Genomic DNA, 16,143 nt, shown 5'->3' with positions numbered 1-16,143 from the left:
TTGTAAACTGGTGAATGTTTGTACAGTTTTCTTTTAAATCTAATATATGAGTGACCTGGGGGTTCTCATAGAACAGGTGGCTGCAACCTGAGTCTTTGGAGTTGCATTCCTTATTGACATAAAAATGGTAACAATTTGAGTAAATAATGTTTTGTTTCCTTTGGTTAATTTGTTTTAGTTTATAAAGGTTTGTCATTATTGTTTCCATTTTTAACATGTCAGAAAACCAAGCAAAGTGGTGGCAAAAGTGTTAATTTACTGCCAGCATGGTTTATTATTGGAATTAATTTAAAGCACATTTGGATTTTTTTAAATGGGGTTCTACACCAAATTTGATGCTTATATGTGACAATAACAGGAGAAAAGGAAAATTCATAAGATAGAAAAACTCTATCTTTAACCTGGCTTTCTTAAATTTTTTTCAGGTAAATGAGCTGCAACAGGAGGATCTTTTGTGACATAAGGTGTATTTTATTTTGAAATGAATTTATGTGTGCTGCTGTCAAAAGTAAAAGAAGTTCATATTTTTGTATGAAGAAAATTATAAAACTGTCATATTTCAATCATTGTAAATATTTAAATGCTACATGGTAAAAATTAATGGTTTGATGATCACAAAAATTATTATTTTTTTCACCCATAATTCAAAGTTAAAAATTATCAGTTAACAATTCAATATGCATTTCAGGCTTGCAGTTTAAAAATATATTTTGCAATTAAAAACTCAATATGAAAAACTACAATTCAAGCTGACATTTAAAACAATCAAAATTTTGAATAAAATAAAATAAATTGAATTTTAAATTATTACGGGATTTCAGTACCATAAAGATTTTCTGTTTTATAATAAAAGTTCCATTATGGTGGCGAGTGTATATTACACACACCTTTGAGGGAACTTTATGAGTTTGAAGCGTTAACTCTTGATCAGAGTAGTGTACATTAGTAGGGCAAGAGCAAACTGAATTAACTATTGTGCTTCTAAAACACCCAAATATGCAAAATGTAACTAAAAAAAATACTGAATGTAAAAACACCAAACAAAAACAGATGCCATATTGAATTTCCACCGTTAGGGGGCAGTAGTGAATTAAACAGCTGAATTTAACCGGAAAAATAATCTGGCTCTACCGGAAGTAGTAAGAACAACATTGCAAACATGGGAGCCGTAACAGATGGTAAGTCTGTGATTGTTTAATTTATTGTAAAGTTTAATTTGAAAATGAAAGTGTTTGTGAACATTTATGGTATATAATAGCTTATTTTTAGATTGTGATAGTGTTTCTGCTATCATTTGCGATAATAATGTGCAGCTGATCTGTTGTCCTGCTAGCTGTGTTAGCAGGTTTTGATGAGCCTGTTAGCTTATTTAGTCTCTTTCGTCTCTTTTAAAGATGAAGTCATACGGAAACGTCTTCTTATTGATGGTGACGGTGCCGGAGATGACCGCCGGATCAACCTGCTGCTTAAGAGCTTCACTAAATGGTGCAACTCGCCCGGGACTCCGGAGGAAGGGTCAGTGCTTTTATTGAAACAATCCGAAGATTTCCTCACCATATATGCGACTAAACATTTGAATAAACAACTCTTGTGAAAGAAAAGTCACACACTTTAGTGTTTGCGTTGTGTATACAAGCAAGAACTTAGCTATTTTAACATTATTATTATTTAAAACTACTTAATACGTGTTTAAGGTTAACTGGTCACAGTTGCATTTTTTATGTTTATTAGTAACTCTTGCTTTCTAAAATTGAAACAAATAATCCTATTTTAATTCATGACTTCATTTAATTCATTGTTTGCGTGCAGATTCACACAGTACCAGCGGATGTTGGGCACCCTGGCTCAATGCGAGTTTTCCATGGGAAAGACGTTGATGGTTTACGACATGAATCTCAGAGAAATGGAAAACTACGAGAAGATTTATTCAAATATAGGTGAGGTTTTATTTCCCTCATTTGGACTTAATTCTGTTTACAATTTAAGATTTTATCTAAACACTTTTTTGCCCCTATTGCAGAACAAAACATCACATCTGCACATGAGAAGATTGCAGAATGCAAAAAAGATATTCAGCGGGCCAAGAGGATACGAAAAAATCGCCAAGGCAAGGATATTTTGATGTTTGAATATGCACTGGACTCTTAGCGTATTTTATTTATTTTCCTTCTTTTTTTTTAATATCATCCTTGGAGTTTTATAACAATTTATTATATTTTTCAGAATATGATGCATTAGCCAAGGTAATCCAGCAGCACCCAGATAGGCATGAAACACTCAAGTAAGTTACTCTGTTAATCCAGATTTTCAAATGCTTGTAAGCTCCGTACAACAGTTTTGTTTGATTTCCTTACAGGCAGCTGGAGGCGCTTGACAAAGAGCTCCAACAACTGTCCCACATCAAAGAGAATGTGGATGCAAAGGTAAATCCAAATAGAATTTATGCAGCCTCTGCTTAATTCTTGGATGTATTTAAACATTTTTTTTTTATATCAACTTTATTTTTTCACCCTAGCTGGAGTTGAGAAAGAAGCAGTTCCATGTTCTTCTCACCACCATTCAGGAGCTCCAGCAGACACTTGAGAGTGAGCACTTTATTCTTAATACCAACTGATTTGAAAATTGTTTCAAAAAGCTAAACTCAATTCCTTTTTTTTCCCCTAGATGATGAGAAGTCAGACATTGAAGACACCAATCAAGAGAGCCCTGCAGGAAATAGTGACTAACAGAATAACAGAATGACATGTTTTTAAATGAGTTAGGATTTGTAAGAAACAATTCTTTTGTTATGTATTTTTGAATAAAAATTCTCTTGACTCTGTCACTCTGTTTGGTTTTTCCTTTTATTCTTTCAAATAAAAAATAAAAGTTTACAGACAGAGAAACATTCAGTGTTATGGAAGAGACTGTATGCAAAAAAATCTGAACTGTATAAAGATATGACAAGAAGCATCATACATGAACAGAGAAAAAAACATCCTATAGAATGATGTCCCTTTTTTTCTAACTCAGTTCTGAGATCAAAAGGATGAAGCTAATGTATCTTTCTATTCTGCATTTTTTAAACAAATGTTATAACTCTGTTAATTCAATTCAATTCAATTTTATTTATATAGCCCAAAATCACAAAGAGATTTGCCTCACTGATTTGCCTCATTGCCTCTTTAAAACAAAAACTTGTAGAATTGTGTTTCTAAATGAATCAGGACTGCTCATCCTTTAGTCACTATTTTAAATTGTATTCCCTGCAGCATTAAGTTCAAACTCACAAAAAAATGAATAATATGCCTCTATAAATGCCCAAATAAAAGAAAATGATAGTAAAAAATCTACACTCAAGCTGTTTCTAACAATATAAAAGTAGAACATTGTGTGCCTATTATGACTTTTGCTGTTGAAAGATAACCAGCAAATTGTGCTGAACTCCCCAAGCATAGCAACCGAACAGTAACTTGTAATTTGAAGATACAGAACTGATCTTTCAGCGTTTTTAGAACTCTACCAGGTATGCACGGGCCTGCATAAGGCGCTTAAGGCGATTCTGCAAAGTAGCCCTCTTGGTGCCGATGTCAAAGTCCTCCTTCAGCAGGAAATCGGAGCTCTCCTTGTCCTGAATCGTCTGCAGCATCTCTCTCTGGAGCTGGCTGGCAGATTGTTGCAGCATTTCGTAGCGAATCACCAGGGGGATTTGATCAGCAAGACGCATGCCAGCAATCTGCAGGACAATATAGGATAAAAGGTAGAAACCACAGCAGAAATACATGCATTTGGCTAAAACCAGTGACTATTCAAATCAAACTTTAACAAAAAAAGTACCTTGTAATAAGATTTCAGATGCACCATCAGCTCCTGAAGAGTAGCGTAGTTGTCAAGGCTGTAGACCAGGGGTCTCAAACTCGCGGCCCGCGGGCCATCTGCGTCCCGCGGGATGGTGATTCGCTGCTCAAACTGAGGGGTACCAACAATTTTGCCCACGTCTGTACATAGTACATGGTTAAAAAAAAAGAAGGAAACAACAAGAAAAAATTCTATATAAGTTATAAATAAATACATTACATCTCTATTATGTAGTTCAAAATGGAGTAGGAAGAAGTTTAAAAAACTTTTTCAATTCTACCCCCTAGCAATATATCTTAAGTTTAATCTTCAATATAAACTATTTCAGAAACGAACATACCCTTTTTTATATATAAATCAACACACACAAGGATCTATACACGTCGTTCATTATTTATTAATTATTTTGTGTTAAAAATAAAGATATCTGAGTACACTGTAGTGTTTTATCAGTGTTTTTCTTGTGAAAATCCTGATGCGGCCCAGCCTCACCTAGATTCTGCCTCAAGGGGCCCTCGGCTGCATAGAGTTTGAGACCCCTGCTGTAGTCTTCATCCTCTTCGCTCTGCTCTTCTTTTTTGCTCTCACTCAAACTATTGCTGTAGGTCTTGTCTTGGGAGTAAACTAGAAGCTCCATATTAAACTGAGTTCTCAGCATGGTTTCAGCAATGGACTCCTTTTCTTGCTTTATGGCTTCAATTTTTGCCTGTTTTAAAACAAAAAGCAAACAAAAAAACATTTAATTTCATATAAACTCAACAGGGTTGCCTGACAGGCTCAGGCAACCCTGTTAAAGTTAAAGTAACCTTAGTTTGACTCATCCCCCCATCAAACACAGCCACATTCAGGAACCATTTGCTGGTTTTACCCCCAATCCAACCACTTACTGTTGAGTGTCAAGCAGGGAGACACTGGGACCCATTTTTAGTCTTTGGTATGACTCCAGCTGGATTTGAACTCACAGCCTTCCAATTTCAGGGTGGACAATCTACCACAATGCAACTGAGCTTCCCAAAAGGGATACAAGAAAATGGTTGGATGGAATTTATATGATGCATTTCAAATGATTGATGACCAAAAATTAAATATATTTGTGCTCTTTCTTTATCGATTTATAGTACAAGCAACACAATGAAACATTTTAAGCTTAGGACTAATGAAGGAAAGGATATTTTATAAAACGCCAGAGGGAATTTTTAAATGGAAATGTTCCTTTTTTTCAATATTTAAACATTACCAGCACAACATCATTTCAGTGAACTTTTTAATATCTATTTAATTGTCAGGAAATTACAAAATGCCATTGCTAGGAAAAATGGTCACAACAGCTTAAGATCCATTGTTTAAGTTTGCTGCTGTTGTAGTATGCATGCAGCTCATTTTAGAACAGAGTTCTGGTCAAGGTGTCTTCAGAATCTCTGTTTTTCAATATTTCTAACAAATAGACAGTCACGTCAAAAAATTACTCACAATAATCCAAATAAATCTTTCAAGTCCCAATTCAATCATCTTTTGATCTATTGTAAAAGCATTCTCAGTGGTCGTTTATTTTTATTCTGCTGTTTTTAGCGACAAAAAAAAAAAAATTGGTGTCGTTTTCTAGGACATAGTTTCTGCAGAGAGGCAGTATTTCATCAGAAATTCACCTCTGAGTTTTGAATTTCTGGGGCAAACCAAAGCTACAGCCAGATATCCATCTGTTTACACTCTGCTAGCTTACAGCCCCACACAACCCCAACCTAAGATTATCAGTGCAACAAAAATGACCTGCAATATCAGAACTTTCCAGCCATACAGTTTTAAGCCAGATGAAAACTCGGAGAAGGAAAACAAAGATGTACATGGATCTATTTGTCTGCAAGTGGATGCATTGGAAAGGAGCGGAGGAGGGAGCTTGTGATTTGAATAAAGAAATACTCAGAAATGTCTTTTTTTGCTTAATTTTCTTTATATATGCCCTCCATCATAAGAAAAATGTCACAAGAACATGTTAAAAACCTGATGTTAATTGAAGTAGGTGTTTGAGAACCTGCGTAGCTAAGATTACAGAAGATCACAGTGACAAAGGTGCGTTCCTGAGAAATCCAACAATCACTGCAAAAACAGATACATGAACAACATTGAAAACTGCCTTAAAAATGTAAACTTTTCTTTATCTGGCCATCTTTTTCTATTTTGTAAATCCGACACCTGTGAAAATACTGAAAAAAAGAAATTTGCAAGAAAGTTTTGAGTTTGTAAAATCAACCCCTTTGAGTTCCAATAACCACTGACCAGCTTGTTGACATCTAAATCAAAGATCTATGGAAATAATTGTCTTATTTTGTATTTATTTTTTTTTTATTGGGTTTTCTGACTTAACAACACAAAAACAAGAAAAACACGTACAGGCTCAGACTCTAAGCAAGTTGACCAAATACTTGGAAATAATTTTCTATCTTTTAATAATAATAATAAAACCTTGAAACATGGAGAATTGAAAAAGGAAAAAAAAAATGGACACTACCTTAGTTGTTTTCAGGAGGTTAGGAAATCCAGAAAAGCTTGCTTGGGCCAGCTGTACAAACACCTTCTTCACAGCATCTGAAGGACACAGAAACACAAGGAATAGGAACTATAATCGTATAGGTTTGTTACTAGGGCTGTCATGATTAGTCAACTAGTCAACGACTAATCGACTATTTTAATAGTCGATTAGAGTCATTACTTTATATTATTTGTAATCGGAGTGTAGTAAAGTTGAAAGTTATAATTGCATTATGCTAGATTCTTGGAGTATTTTGGCATTTATTAAGGTTTTTTAGACTATTTTTGGGTTTAGCTAATATTTCAGCTGCATGCTAGCTACTTTGGCTAACTTAGGCTTTTTTCAGTTTTTTAGGCTAATTTGCCATTTAACTATTATTTTAGCTGGCTATCAGCTTTAGCGTTTTCAGCTATCAACTTCTGTGTTTTTTAGCTATCAATGTCCGCATCTTTAACTATCAGTTCTAACATCTTCAGCGGCCAAATTCAGCTTACAGCATTCACACTAGCATTATCGCAGGTAATGCTAGATATCTAATATTTAGTTCGTTTAAAGCTAATGATGGTTAAGATGTGCGCTTTACATCCAGTTTGCGCATGACCCAATTAATCTACTAATCGGAAAAAATAATCGGTGATTAGTCGACAACTAAAATAATCGTTTGTGGCAGCAATATTTGTTACTGTACTATAAGCATAGGAACACATTCCTTGTATTTGCAGTCCTTTATGACATTCTGGTTTTACTTTGAATGAACTTCTGAGCTTCATTGCACTCTATGCAAGTAATGACATGACCTGATAACCTCAATGAAATTTTCCAAAAAAAACACATTTAGGTTTAGTTTTCAAGTACAATCTTCCATGAAGGTTTTAAAAGTATTAAAAAGTTCTGGTCAGAAACAGAATTACCTCCAATGTCCTTCAGTTTCCTGATGGCTGGCTCTTCCAGCTGCTTGACCTGCTCCTTGACCATCACCTCAAAGGTCTTGTAGTTGATAAAGCCTGGCAGTTCCCTCCCGCGGTACCTGTCCTCGTAGTCCCCCACCTCTCTTTCGATCTTCCTGTTAACTGGATTCCAAAGAATTTTAGCAAAGCAAACAAATCAAAATAAAGCAAAGAAAAGCTATATGTGGCGGGAAAAAAAATGAACTGCTCACAGTTTTCTCCTGAGTTTTCCAGGAGAGTTTTCCATTTCCCAAACTCTTTTCTCAAGGAAGAGAAGACGTTGAGCTTCTCTCCACACTTGAGTTCCTCCCCTTTGGTCACACTGACAACATCCTGACAGAACTCTGTCACTTTCTGTGGAAACACAGATGAAGGAGGGATTCTATTTCCATGTATGTCATACATCAGTAAAGGGATATAAAGATTGTTGAAGGGCTTGAGCTCACATCAATTAAGAAAACCTGTCTCTCCACCGGATCAGTTGGAGGCCCACTTCCATACCGATCCAGCTCTGTCTGAGTCTGTTTCAGCTTCTCCTCTATCTGTTCTTCCAGTCGAGGCAAAGATTTCTGCAGATGGGACAGCAGGAGTCAAAAACCTGACTTTTCATTCCAAACGTTAAGCTGAGTGACAATTCACCTCAATGTGATGCACCAGTTCCAGTGTGAGCTTCTCAGCCAGTTTTGGAACAGTCGCATGGCCGTCACTGTAGAGAGTGCTGCAGCGGTATAGAAAAGAAAAAACTTTCAATCGTTTCCTTACATTGTTTTGCACAGGTACCAAGACAAGACTTATCTTACTGGAAATAAGCGTGATCTTGGAAAAAGGCCTTCTCTCGTTCTATAGCTTCGGTGAGGGACACCTTCTCTGTGATCTCCTTCTGACCCCTGCACTTGACGATCATGTAACCCTTCTTCAGCTGGATGACCTCATTGTGGACTATTTCCACCACATTCTCTTCTGTGCCTTTGTCAACCAGGTCAGGTTTGGTTAAAATACCTGAGAGGGAGACAATGGATTTCTCTTAGAGTGGCCTCACCTGTAAAGGAGGACAGTTGCTTAAATATTTACCCAGAGTCCTCTCTCCCTCTGGATCCACCTGCTGAGCCATCTTCAAAGCCTCTGTGGTTGCTATGTCCACATTGCATGGAACCACCACCAAACTGATTGTTTCTTGTTTTGTGATGAACTTCTGGATCAGTCTCTTTATCTGAAATTGAGAGATCCAGTCAATGTTATTGAAGTTTGAACCATCATACTCCACTTACAGCAGGGTAAAAAAGTAATTTAGTAAGCCACCAGCTGTGCAAGTTCTTGACCTTGAAATGCTTCTTACAAAGCCACTCCTTCGTTACCCGGGCAGTGTGTTTGGGATGGTTGTCACGCTGAAAGAGCCAGCCATGTTCCATCTTCAAAGGCCTTGCTTATGGAAGGAGGTGTTCACTAAATCTGATGATACATGGCCCCATTCATTCTTTCCTTACACGGATCAGTCATCCTGGTCCCTTTACTGTAAAACATCCCCAAAGCATGATGCTTACACCCCCATGCTTTACAGTAGGTATAGTGTTCTTTGGATGCACTTCTTTTCTCTCTTTTTCTCATTTTTTTCTTTTTTATATATATGATGAAACTGACAGACTTCTCTCATCTTTTTAAGTGGGAGAATCTGCTCAGTTGGTGGCTGATTAAATACTTTTTTGCCCCACTGTACACTTTGTTTCCATTGAGCCAACTTGATGGCTCTTCCAGTTGTGTCATGAAGGTTCAGCTCTAGGCAGAGGGACAAAACTGTGATCTCTATATGCAACGTAAACCGTTTCCCACTTATTTGCAACTACTTGTTTCACACTATACTATTTTTTTCTTCTCCTTGATCTTCTATATAGATTATCTTTTGGAAAAAATACCTATGATAATTTCTTTATAACCACCAGATCTAGTCTCAGTGTTTAAACTAATGGGTAGATTAAGATTTCCTCTATAATATCCTTAAATAAATGTTGATTAGTATCATTTTAAGTCATTTGTTAGGCCATAATTTTGTGTATCAGAAGTTAGTGTGCTCTTGATCTTTGGTTCAGAATATCTGATATAGTTTCAGATAAAAACCACCATTACACAGGTTCATTTGTAGTTGTCAAGGACCAGCAGTCAATTCTTAGTAGGTGAAAGGAAAATTAAACATTTGTTATAATTATTATTTTTTTTTATATCAACAAGCAGCTCGGTGGGGGGAAAAATGGTTTAAACTTGTTTGTAAATTATTTTAAATATTTCAATTTATTTTTTGCTGAATGTCTCTACTTATCCAGCTATATTGAAGAATTGTCTGGAGAATTACCAATCATGCACCTCTTTAAATCTTTAACGAGATGAATTAGCATTAGTTACATATCAGTGTCAGAAAGTTGTTTGTAGTTTTTCCAATTTCTTCTTGTTTTTTTGGTTGAAGAGGCTGGAAAACACTGCAGTTATTGCTGTGAATTATTTTATAAGCCTCGTGTTTTCTGTTAGGCTGAATCTAACCAACCTGATCCCCAATGTTCTCTGGCTGCCCCTTCACAGCCACCCTGGCAATGCCGGGCAGGTCGATGAGCGTCAGGTCGGGAACGTCAGGAGAGGCGATCTCCAGACTGATGAGCTCATCGCTGATCCCCAGTCCAACTCCAGCCATGTCATCCTGAGCTGCATAGAAACAACTCATATAGGATTACATGGATCAAGTACTTGAGTACCTTCAAGAAAAAAAGCGTTTACAGTTGTACCTTCTCTGATTTTTTTCTCAACTGTTGTGGGGTCATCTAGTTCTTCCTCGCGGTCTTGGTAGCTTATCTTTCCATACCAGTCCTCCCCTTCTTTCTTTCTCTTCATCTTCAGTTCAAGAGGACATCTCGTAACAATTCCTGAATGGAGATCAAGATGAGAGACTTTATCAAGGGATCATGAGTGAATGATGCTTTTTGTGGCTTTTATGTGGAATGGCATCCTTTTCCTGATTAACAGGCACAATTTGTCCTACCTTTGACAACAGGTGATGTCCTTCTTTTTTTATTTTTACATGTTACTAAATAAAGTCGGGTAATAAATATTATCTCTGTCTTATTTTTAGATAAAAAAAAACTTTGATAAAAAAAAAAATCTTCCAACGACTCTCATCACAACTTCCTTATGCACATTATTCTTTTCCAAACATCTGCTAGTCCATAAAAATTCAAATAATATAGTCAAACAATATTGTCTTTATTGTATTCTTCCTCACCGCTCCCTCTCGGTAGCGCCACTCCGGACAGCGCCTCCAGCACCGAGCTCTTGCCCGAGCTCTGGTCCCCAATCACGGCGATGGCGGGCAGCGCCAGGTCCTTCTCCACACCCAGAGAGCGCAGAGAGTCGATCAGGTCGATGCAGGGACGAACCTTCTCCTCGTACTGCTCGTTCAGGGAGTTCATGGTCGCTGTTTCTGTCTCCAAACTTCAGTGCCGTCCGAGACTGTCCTGTGCGCTCTGAGCAGCACCTGCAGTGATGTAGCGGCTCCACTGCGCGCTCGGTCACAACAGTTAGGTTTCATTTCTCTGGAATTCAGTCATCCGCTTCCTTCCCAGCATGGAGGAGCATTTAATCCGTTTATCTGAACTTCCTGCAGAGGAAATTTACAGTAGTGGAGAAAGAGAAACTGATCATAGGTTTCATTGTAGATGTTCACCAGAACCGAAACTGCAACCAGAAACTCTGTGACAGAAACTCACCAATGTAGACTGTAAATATAGCCTACTTTTGTATTTTCTTTAAACTGTGGGCAATACTCCAGTACTAAAATTAATTCCTGTTTTATACATTGCATTTTGACATTTCTCTTGCCTTAATTTATTATTGTAACAACTGAACTAGACGTGATGTTTGTTTAAATTATTTTTTTGAGTCAAAAACATATTAACTAAATAAAATTAAATTTTGTGTTCAGTTGGTTTAAGATTATAAGTATTATCTTCTTTTGGCTCTTTATATTTGCAACCTTGGCGCTAATCAGGAAAATGTCCCATTTTTGCTCTGAAGAAGAGCCTCATCTGGAGTTTTTGTTTGTTTGTTTGTTTTCCTCAACTGGAGGTTGAGGGGGGCTTCAGTCTGAACTTCATGGTTTATTCATGACGTTCAGACTCCATGGGGTGCACAGTGGCGCGTGCAGGGACGTGCACAGGATTTTAGAGGGGTAGGGGCTAAAAGTCAGAAAACTTAAACACATACTGTCCTTTGAAGAATATGGTAAAATACTGCAGGGAGAGTAAAAAGGAATCGAGTTTAATACAAATTGTGATAATGAACCCTGTCCCTCTTGGTCTATACTGGGATTCACAGTCTTCTAAACTCTCTTTTGCATCTATCCTCTAAACACAGACTTTTGTTGTGATTGGCAAGATTTCAATACAAAAGATTGTGAAACTGACTGACAAAGATTTTAAAGAAGGCAATTCGAATCAGAAAATATTACATAAATAAAGCAGATACATATAGTCTCAGACCTGTAATGAGGAATCTATAAACTTACTTTTGAAAGTGTTTATTTTGTACTTAGTACCAATCTTGTCCATGCACAATCTGCTGTGTATTAAATTGATGTGCCCTCAGCTAAAATAGAAATAATATTGACTGTTTTTTTTCTGAAGTATTAACCATATTAAAGTTTGGTGAATCTGCAGACAGCTAGACCAGAACTAACAAGTTCAAGTTGCTTCACTGTCACCTTCCGTTCTCCGTTGGGCTGCAGTTTCTTCACTCTCTCTTGAGTCCGATTGGATCAGCAAAGTCTAAAGCAGCAGCTCAGACCCCTCAGATGACAAGAAAATGAGTACAATAGAAATAAAAAAAAATATTTAAGTTACTTTGGCTAAACAAGAAATTTTAATTCAATACAACAAATTAAGTCATATTTGTTGTCTTGACTTAAAATATTAGGGCAGCCTTCAACTCAGGTTTTTATGTTGGATTTTGTTTTAAAGTGTACTTTTAAACATCAGTTTATAAGGGCAATTCACTCATTTGCATTGACTTTGCTCCTACCATTTCAATTATTCATTTCTTTCTTTTCCTTTCATTTATTTCATAAGTCTCATAGGTTTCATGTTTTACTCTCTTCCTACCCTCTGCATTTATGAGCCAGCTAGGGACCCACACTGCTCTGGATTTAAAACAATCTGAATAAATAAATACACAGAAACACAATTTTTAGGCTTAATTTTCTTAAATTATAACCTCTATTATGAGTAAAATGCTACAAGAACATATTAAAAACAGCAAAAATTAAATTTTCATTGGAGTGGGTCAGGTAAAATATATTTCTTCTCAAAGTTGTTTTACCACACCACACAGTTTATTTTTTAGTATCTTTGTACTTGAAAAAAAAAACACTTGGTTGTTATATTGTTAATAAAAGCAGTTTATTATAATGAACCAAAACGAGTTTAAAATACTGCCTAAAATCAAATATTGTGCATCCCAGTTTCCACAGTACTTATTTTAAGTTAAATCCATACAACAATTTATGCATTTATTTTTTTCACAACCTTTAAACCTCACAGACATGTATAATAGGTTGGGTTTTTTTTCCACTTGTGTATTTTTTAATTATTTGAATGGAGACTTTTTTGTCATTCAAGTGGATCCTTTCATTTTACTTCTAATTTAGACCACAAAGCAATGAAATATGATGGAGTATTAGGGCCAGTTTACAAAAAATATTTGATTACAAGTTTAAAGTTCAAATTTACAGGAAAAAAGTCATAATTTTTAATTTACAAGACAAAAAAGTCACATGTTTACCACTTAAAAAGTAATAGGCTAATTATTTTTTCCTTGTTTCTCGTAACTACTGCGTTATTACTTTAATGTTTTTAACAGTTAAAAATGCACAATGTTCACTTGGGTTGACAAATAAATGTATCTTTATAGAATACAAATATAATTAATGTATATATTTTAAAACTTGTTTTGCATCCTTAGCAAAAAACAAAAAAAAAATCCTGACTGATTTTATCATAATTTGTGCACAAGAGGGCTAATCTTGTAATATTCTTTTTTTTAAATGTAATCCTAATTTAGTAGAGTGGCCATTTTTTCTTGTAAATTATGTCTTTAATCTTGTAATATTCTCGCAGTATTACTTAAAAAAAATTGTATTTATTGTTTTATTTATTTTGGTGTTCCTAATACTCTGCCGTAATAAAGAAGCCAGGGCAAAGCTTTTTTTTTTTTTTTTTAATTCTTAAGGACATAAACAAACAATTTCGAAATAATCTCATTAAGGCGTCACTCCCAGACTTCCTCATCCAAACCACAGCTCCTCTTGACCTACTTTGTTCTTCTCAAGAAGCATCCTCAAAGTAAACATTGCATCTGTGGCTCCCTTTCATTGCATGAAACCATACTGTTCCTAAAAAAATCTGACTTTGGATGCTATCCTAGCTACCACTACTCTTTCCTATAACGTGTGTGGCTCATCGCCTTATTCCTCTGTAGTTTCCTCAGTTCTGCTTGTCTATCTTGTTCTAAAAATGGGCACCAGTACACTTCTTCATTCCTCTCCTTTTTCCAAGCTCTTGCTTGGTAAGAAAGTCTAATGCCACCTCTCATATAAACACTTCGAATGCCATTAAGAAACTCTCTGTTGACATTGAGTTTACTAGTTCTGCGTGGATGGCACGACTTGCCATACAGCAAAACACAACCCCCCAGACCTTCATGGTAGTTCTTTTCTTTATGTCATCTTTGACTGTATAAGGGCCAAAAAGGTCTGTAGATGTGAATGTAAAAGGGGCTGCCTCACCAGTCCTATCTAAAGGTAAATCACCCATCACTTGTTGACACCTTTTTGCTCTCAGCTTTTTGCACATGAAGCACGAATCTACTATTTTTTGAGCTAGTCTTCTTCCTTTTATCACCCATCCTTGTTTCCTCATCTTTAGAAGGGTAGCAGCAACGCCAACATGGCCATCCTTGTGTGCATCTCTTGCTATGAGAGTGGATAACCAGGCATTGTATGGCAGGAGTGGGACAGCAACTTTGTCTTCTTCAAAGGCTTGTATTCTGCCACCACAAAGCAGAAGTCCAGAATTTTTATCCTTAAAGGCCACAAGTCGATTAGTTGTTAAACTGGGGAATGAGCATTTATCTTGAACGCTTAGCATCAGGTCCCTCAGTGAATCCTTTCGTTCTTGAACAGTGATGGTGCCAGTAGAAGTAACAGCCTCCCACTTTGAGCCTTCAAGGGACCGCGTCAGTTCCAGGAATCTTTTGGCTGCTCTCCATAACAGCACAGTTGTACAGACCAGTCGGTTGAGACTACTGAATCGTAGCATCTCAATCAGATGCCCCACAATTGCTGGAGGTCTTTGTAGTGCTTCATTTTGACTTTTTCCAATTTTTGAATCTTGGCTTGCTTTGGTCTGGGCTCTTGTGATTACAGCTGTGGTATATGCTTTCCTTTGTAGTCTGGTAATTTCTTCTTTGGCTTGAGTTGCTACATCTTTAGCTGATTTTAGAGGCCATTCCTCTTCTGGAAGGTACAAAAACGGTGGGCCTCTTTGCCATTCTGATTCTTCTGTTAGTTCATCAGGGCTTGCTCCACGGGTGACAATATCAGAAATATTGTGGTTTCCTTGAATCCACCACCAGTCTTCAACATTTGTCGTTTCTTTTATCTCTCCTATCCTATTAGCAAAAAAGGTCTTGAAACCATAACTTTCCCGCTGAATGGCGCCAAGAACCGTCTGGCTGTCGATAAGGTGGTAAAACCGCTTTATTTTTATACTGCAGTTCTGTTCGAAATATTTTCTCAGTCGGACAGCGAAGACTGCACCGCAAACCTCTGCCTTAACGGCTTCTCCTTTGTGATCAAATGGGGTCAGCTTTGCTTTTGCCTCAACCAGTCTCACAACTGGTCCCTGTGGACATGTCCACCTCAGATACATGACAGCTCCATAAGCTTGCTCACTTCCATCAGAGAAAGTGATAGCACAAGTATCTCCCAGAGCATCGGTGGGGGTCAGTGCTCTAGCAAATTTTACACGGGCTAACTTGGTGTATTCTTCAAAAACTTGAATAGCCTCTATAAGGTTACTAGACAAAGCTATATCCCAAGTGACTTTAGCATCTGTTGATGATTTTTTAGTTTCCTGGAATGCACGTCGCACTAAGGCACCTTTTTGTTTGACCGGTGCGGCCAAACCAATGGGATCATACAATCCTGCTACCTGACTTAAGAGAATTCGTCAGCTTCAGCATCATGGTGCAACAGGCCTTCCTGAGGGGTGTCCTCCTTGCCTTGCTTGTTGTTGATTCACTTGGGGTTCCAATTAAAGATTCAAAGTCTCTTGGACAACACAGCAGTGGCTCAAATTATGCTCCTTACCGGAAGACAGCCTTGGACCACACTGCACCTGTACAATACAACACTGAAAGACTGCTGTCTCAGCCGATGCAGTTTGTGATGGGTTCTGGTCTGTCCCAGGGAGTAGTGCAGACTGCTCCAGCATTCAGTGACATGAGCTCAGCTGCACCTCAGGAGCTTTATGCTGCTGGTTCTGTTTCTTATGCTGTTCCAGTAGAATATGCTGCTGGCTCACCTCAGACTGGAACAGCACAATCTGGACTGCCAGAATCAAACTGGCTGGTTGCTCCACAAAGCTTTGAGGAAGCATCAGCTAATGCCCAGGTCCAAGGTGCCAGTGATTTTGCCCCACAACCACTTGTACCACCAGCTGGACCTGTCCTCCAGTCAGGAGAGACTTCCAATGTTGTGAAGGAAGCTGAACTTGGAAACTACCAGCAACAAACTGAAGA

The 16,143-nt window shown here is 37.3% G+C and overlaps 2 protein-coding genes across 2 annotated transcripts; one reads left to right on the top strand and one right to left on the bottom strand.

Annotated features, from left to right (window-relative positions):
* Positions 1 to 1,023: 1,023 nt before the first annotated feature.
* Positions 1,024 to 2,824, top strand: thoc7 (THO complex 7). Its single transcript, XM_024270424.1, has 8 exons — positions 1,024 to 1,178; positions 1,395 to 1,515; positions 1,810 to 1,937; positions 2,021 to 2,107; positions 2,224 to 2,281; positions 2,357 to 2,423; positions 2,516 to 2,585; positions 2,665 to 2,824. Exons 1-8 carry the CDS (start codon positions 1,160 to 1,162, stop codon positions 2,724 to 2,726), a joined length of 612 nt encoding a protein of 203 aa, XP_024126192.1. The 5' UTR covers positions 1,024 to 1,159; the 3' UTR covers positions 2,727 to 2,824.
* A 1-nt stretch (position 2,825) lies between these two features.
* On the bottom strand, positions 2,826 to 11,755 carry LOC112145281 (interferon-induced GTP-binding protein Mx). The gene is made up of 13 exons (XM_024270419.2): positions 10,574 to 11,755; positions 10,080 to 10,217; positions 9,845 to 9,999; positions 8,383 to 8,521; positions 8,112 to 8,310; positions 7,951 to 8,029; positions 7,758 to 7,880; positions 7,524 to 7,665; positions 7,276 to 7,434; positions 6,344 to 6,420; positions 4,330 to 4,543; positions 3,817 to 3,977; positions 2,826 to 3,715 (listed from the first exon to the last, which is right to left on the bottom strand). The coding sequence occupies exons 1-13, from the start codon at positions 10,758 to 10,760 to the stop codon at positions 3,491 to 3,493; spliced, it is 1,998 nt and encodes a 665-aa protein (XP_024126187.1). The 5' UTR covers positions 10,761 to 11,755; the 3' UTR covers positions 2,826 to 3,490.
* Between the last annotated feature and the right edge of the window lie 4,388 nt (positions 11,756 to 16,143).

Source organism: Oryzias melastigma, linkage group LG5 (genome assembly GCF_002922805.2).
Source record: "Oryzias melastigma strain HK-1 linkage group LG5, ASM292280v2, whole genome shotgun sequence".
In the NCBI taxonomy this organism is placed as follows: domain Eukaryota; kingdom Metazoa; phylum Chordata; class Actinopteri; order Beloniformes; family Adrianichthyidae; genus Oryzias; species Oryzias melastigma.
Note: the sequence above shows the minus strand (reverse complement) of the source record. Positions and strands in the feature narration are given on the sequence as shown.

What these genes read in the sequence shown, in the direction of transcription:
- thoc7 (XM_024270424.1), top strand. An exon ending in CCCGGGACTCCGGAGGAAGG is followed by an intron (nt 1,516 to 1,809) that starts GTCAGTGCTTTT and finishes GTTTGCGTGCAG; the next exon opens with ATTCACACAGTACCAGCGGA. An exon ending in AAGAGAATGTGGATGCAAAG is followed by an intron (nt 2,424 to 2,515) that starts GTAAATCCAAAT and finishes TTTTCACCCTAG; the next exon opens with CTGGAGTTGAGAAAGAAGCA.
- LOC112145281 (XM_024270419.2), bottom strand. Translation starts at nt 10,760, where the DNA reads ATGAACTCCCTGAACGAGCAGTACGAGGAGAAGGTTCGTCCCTGCATC. An exon ending in CAGAGAACATTGGGGATCAG is followed by an intron (nt 8,522 to 9,844) that starts GTTGGTTAGATT and finishes TCTCAATTTCAG; the next exon opens with ATAAAGAGACTGATCCAGAA. An exon ending in ATCTGAAATCTTATTACAAG is followed by an intron (nt 3,716 to 3,816) that starts GTACTTTTTTTG and finishes ATTGTCCTGCAG; the next exon opens with ATTGCTGGCATGCGTCTTGC.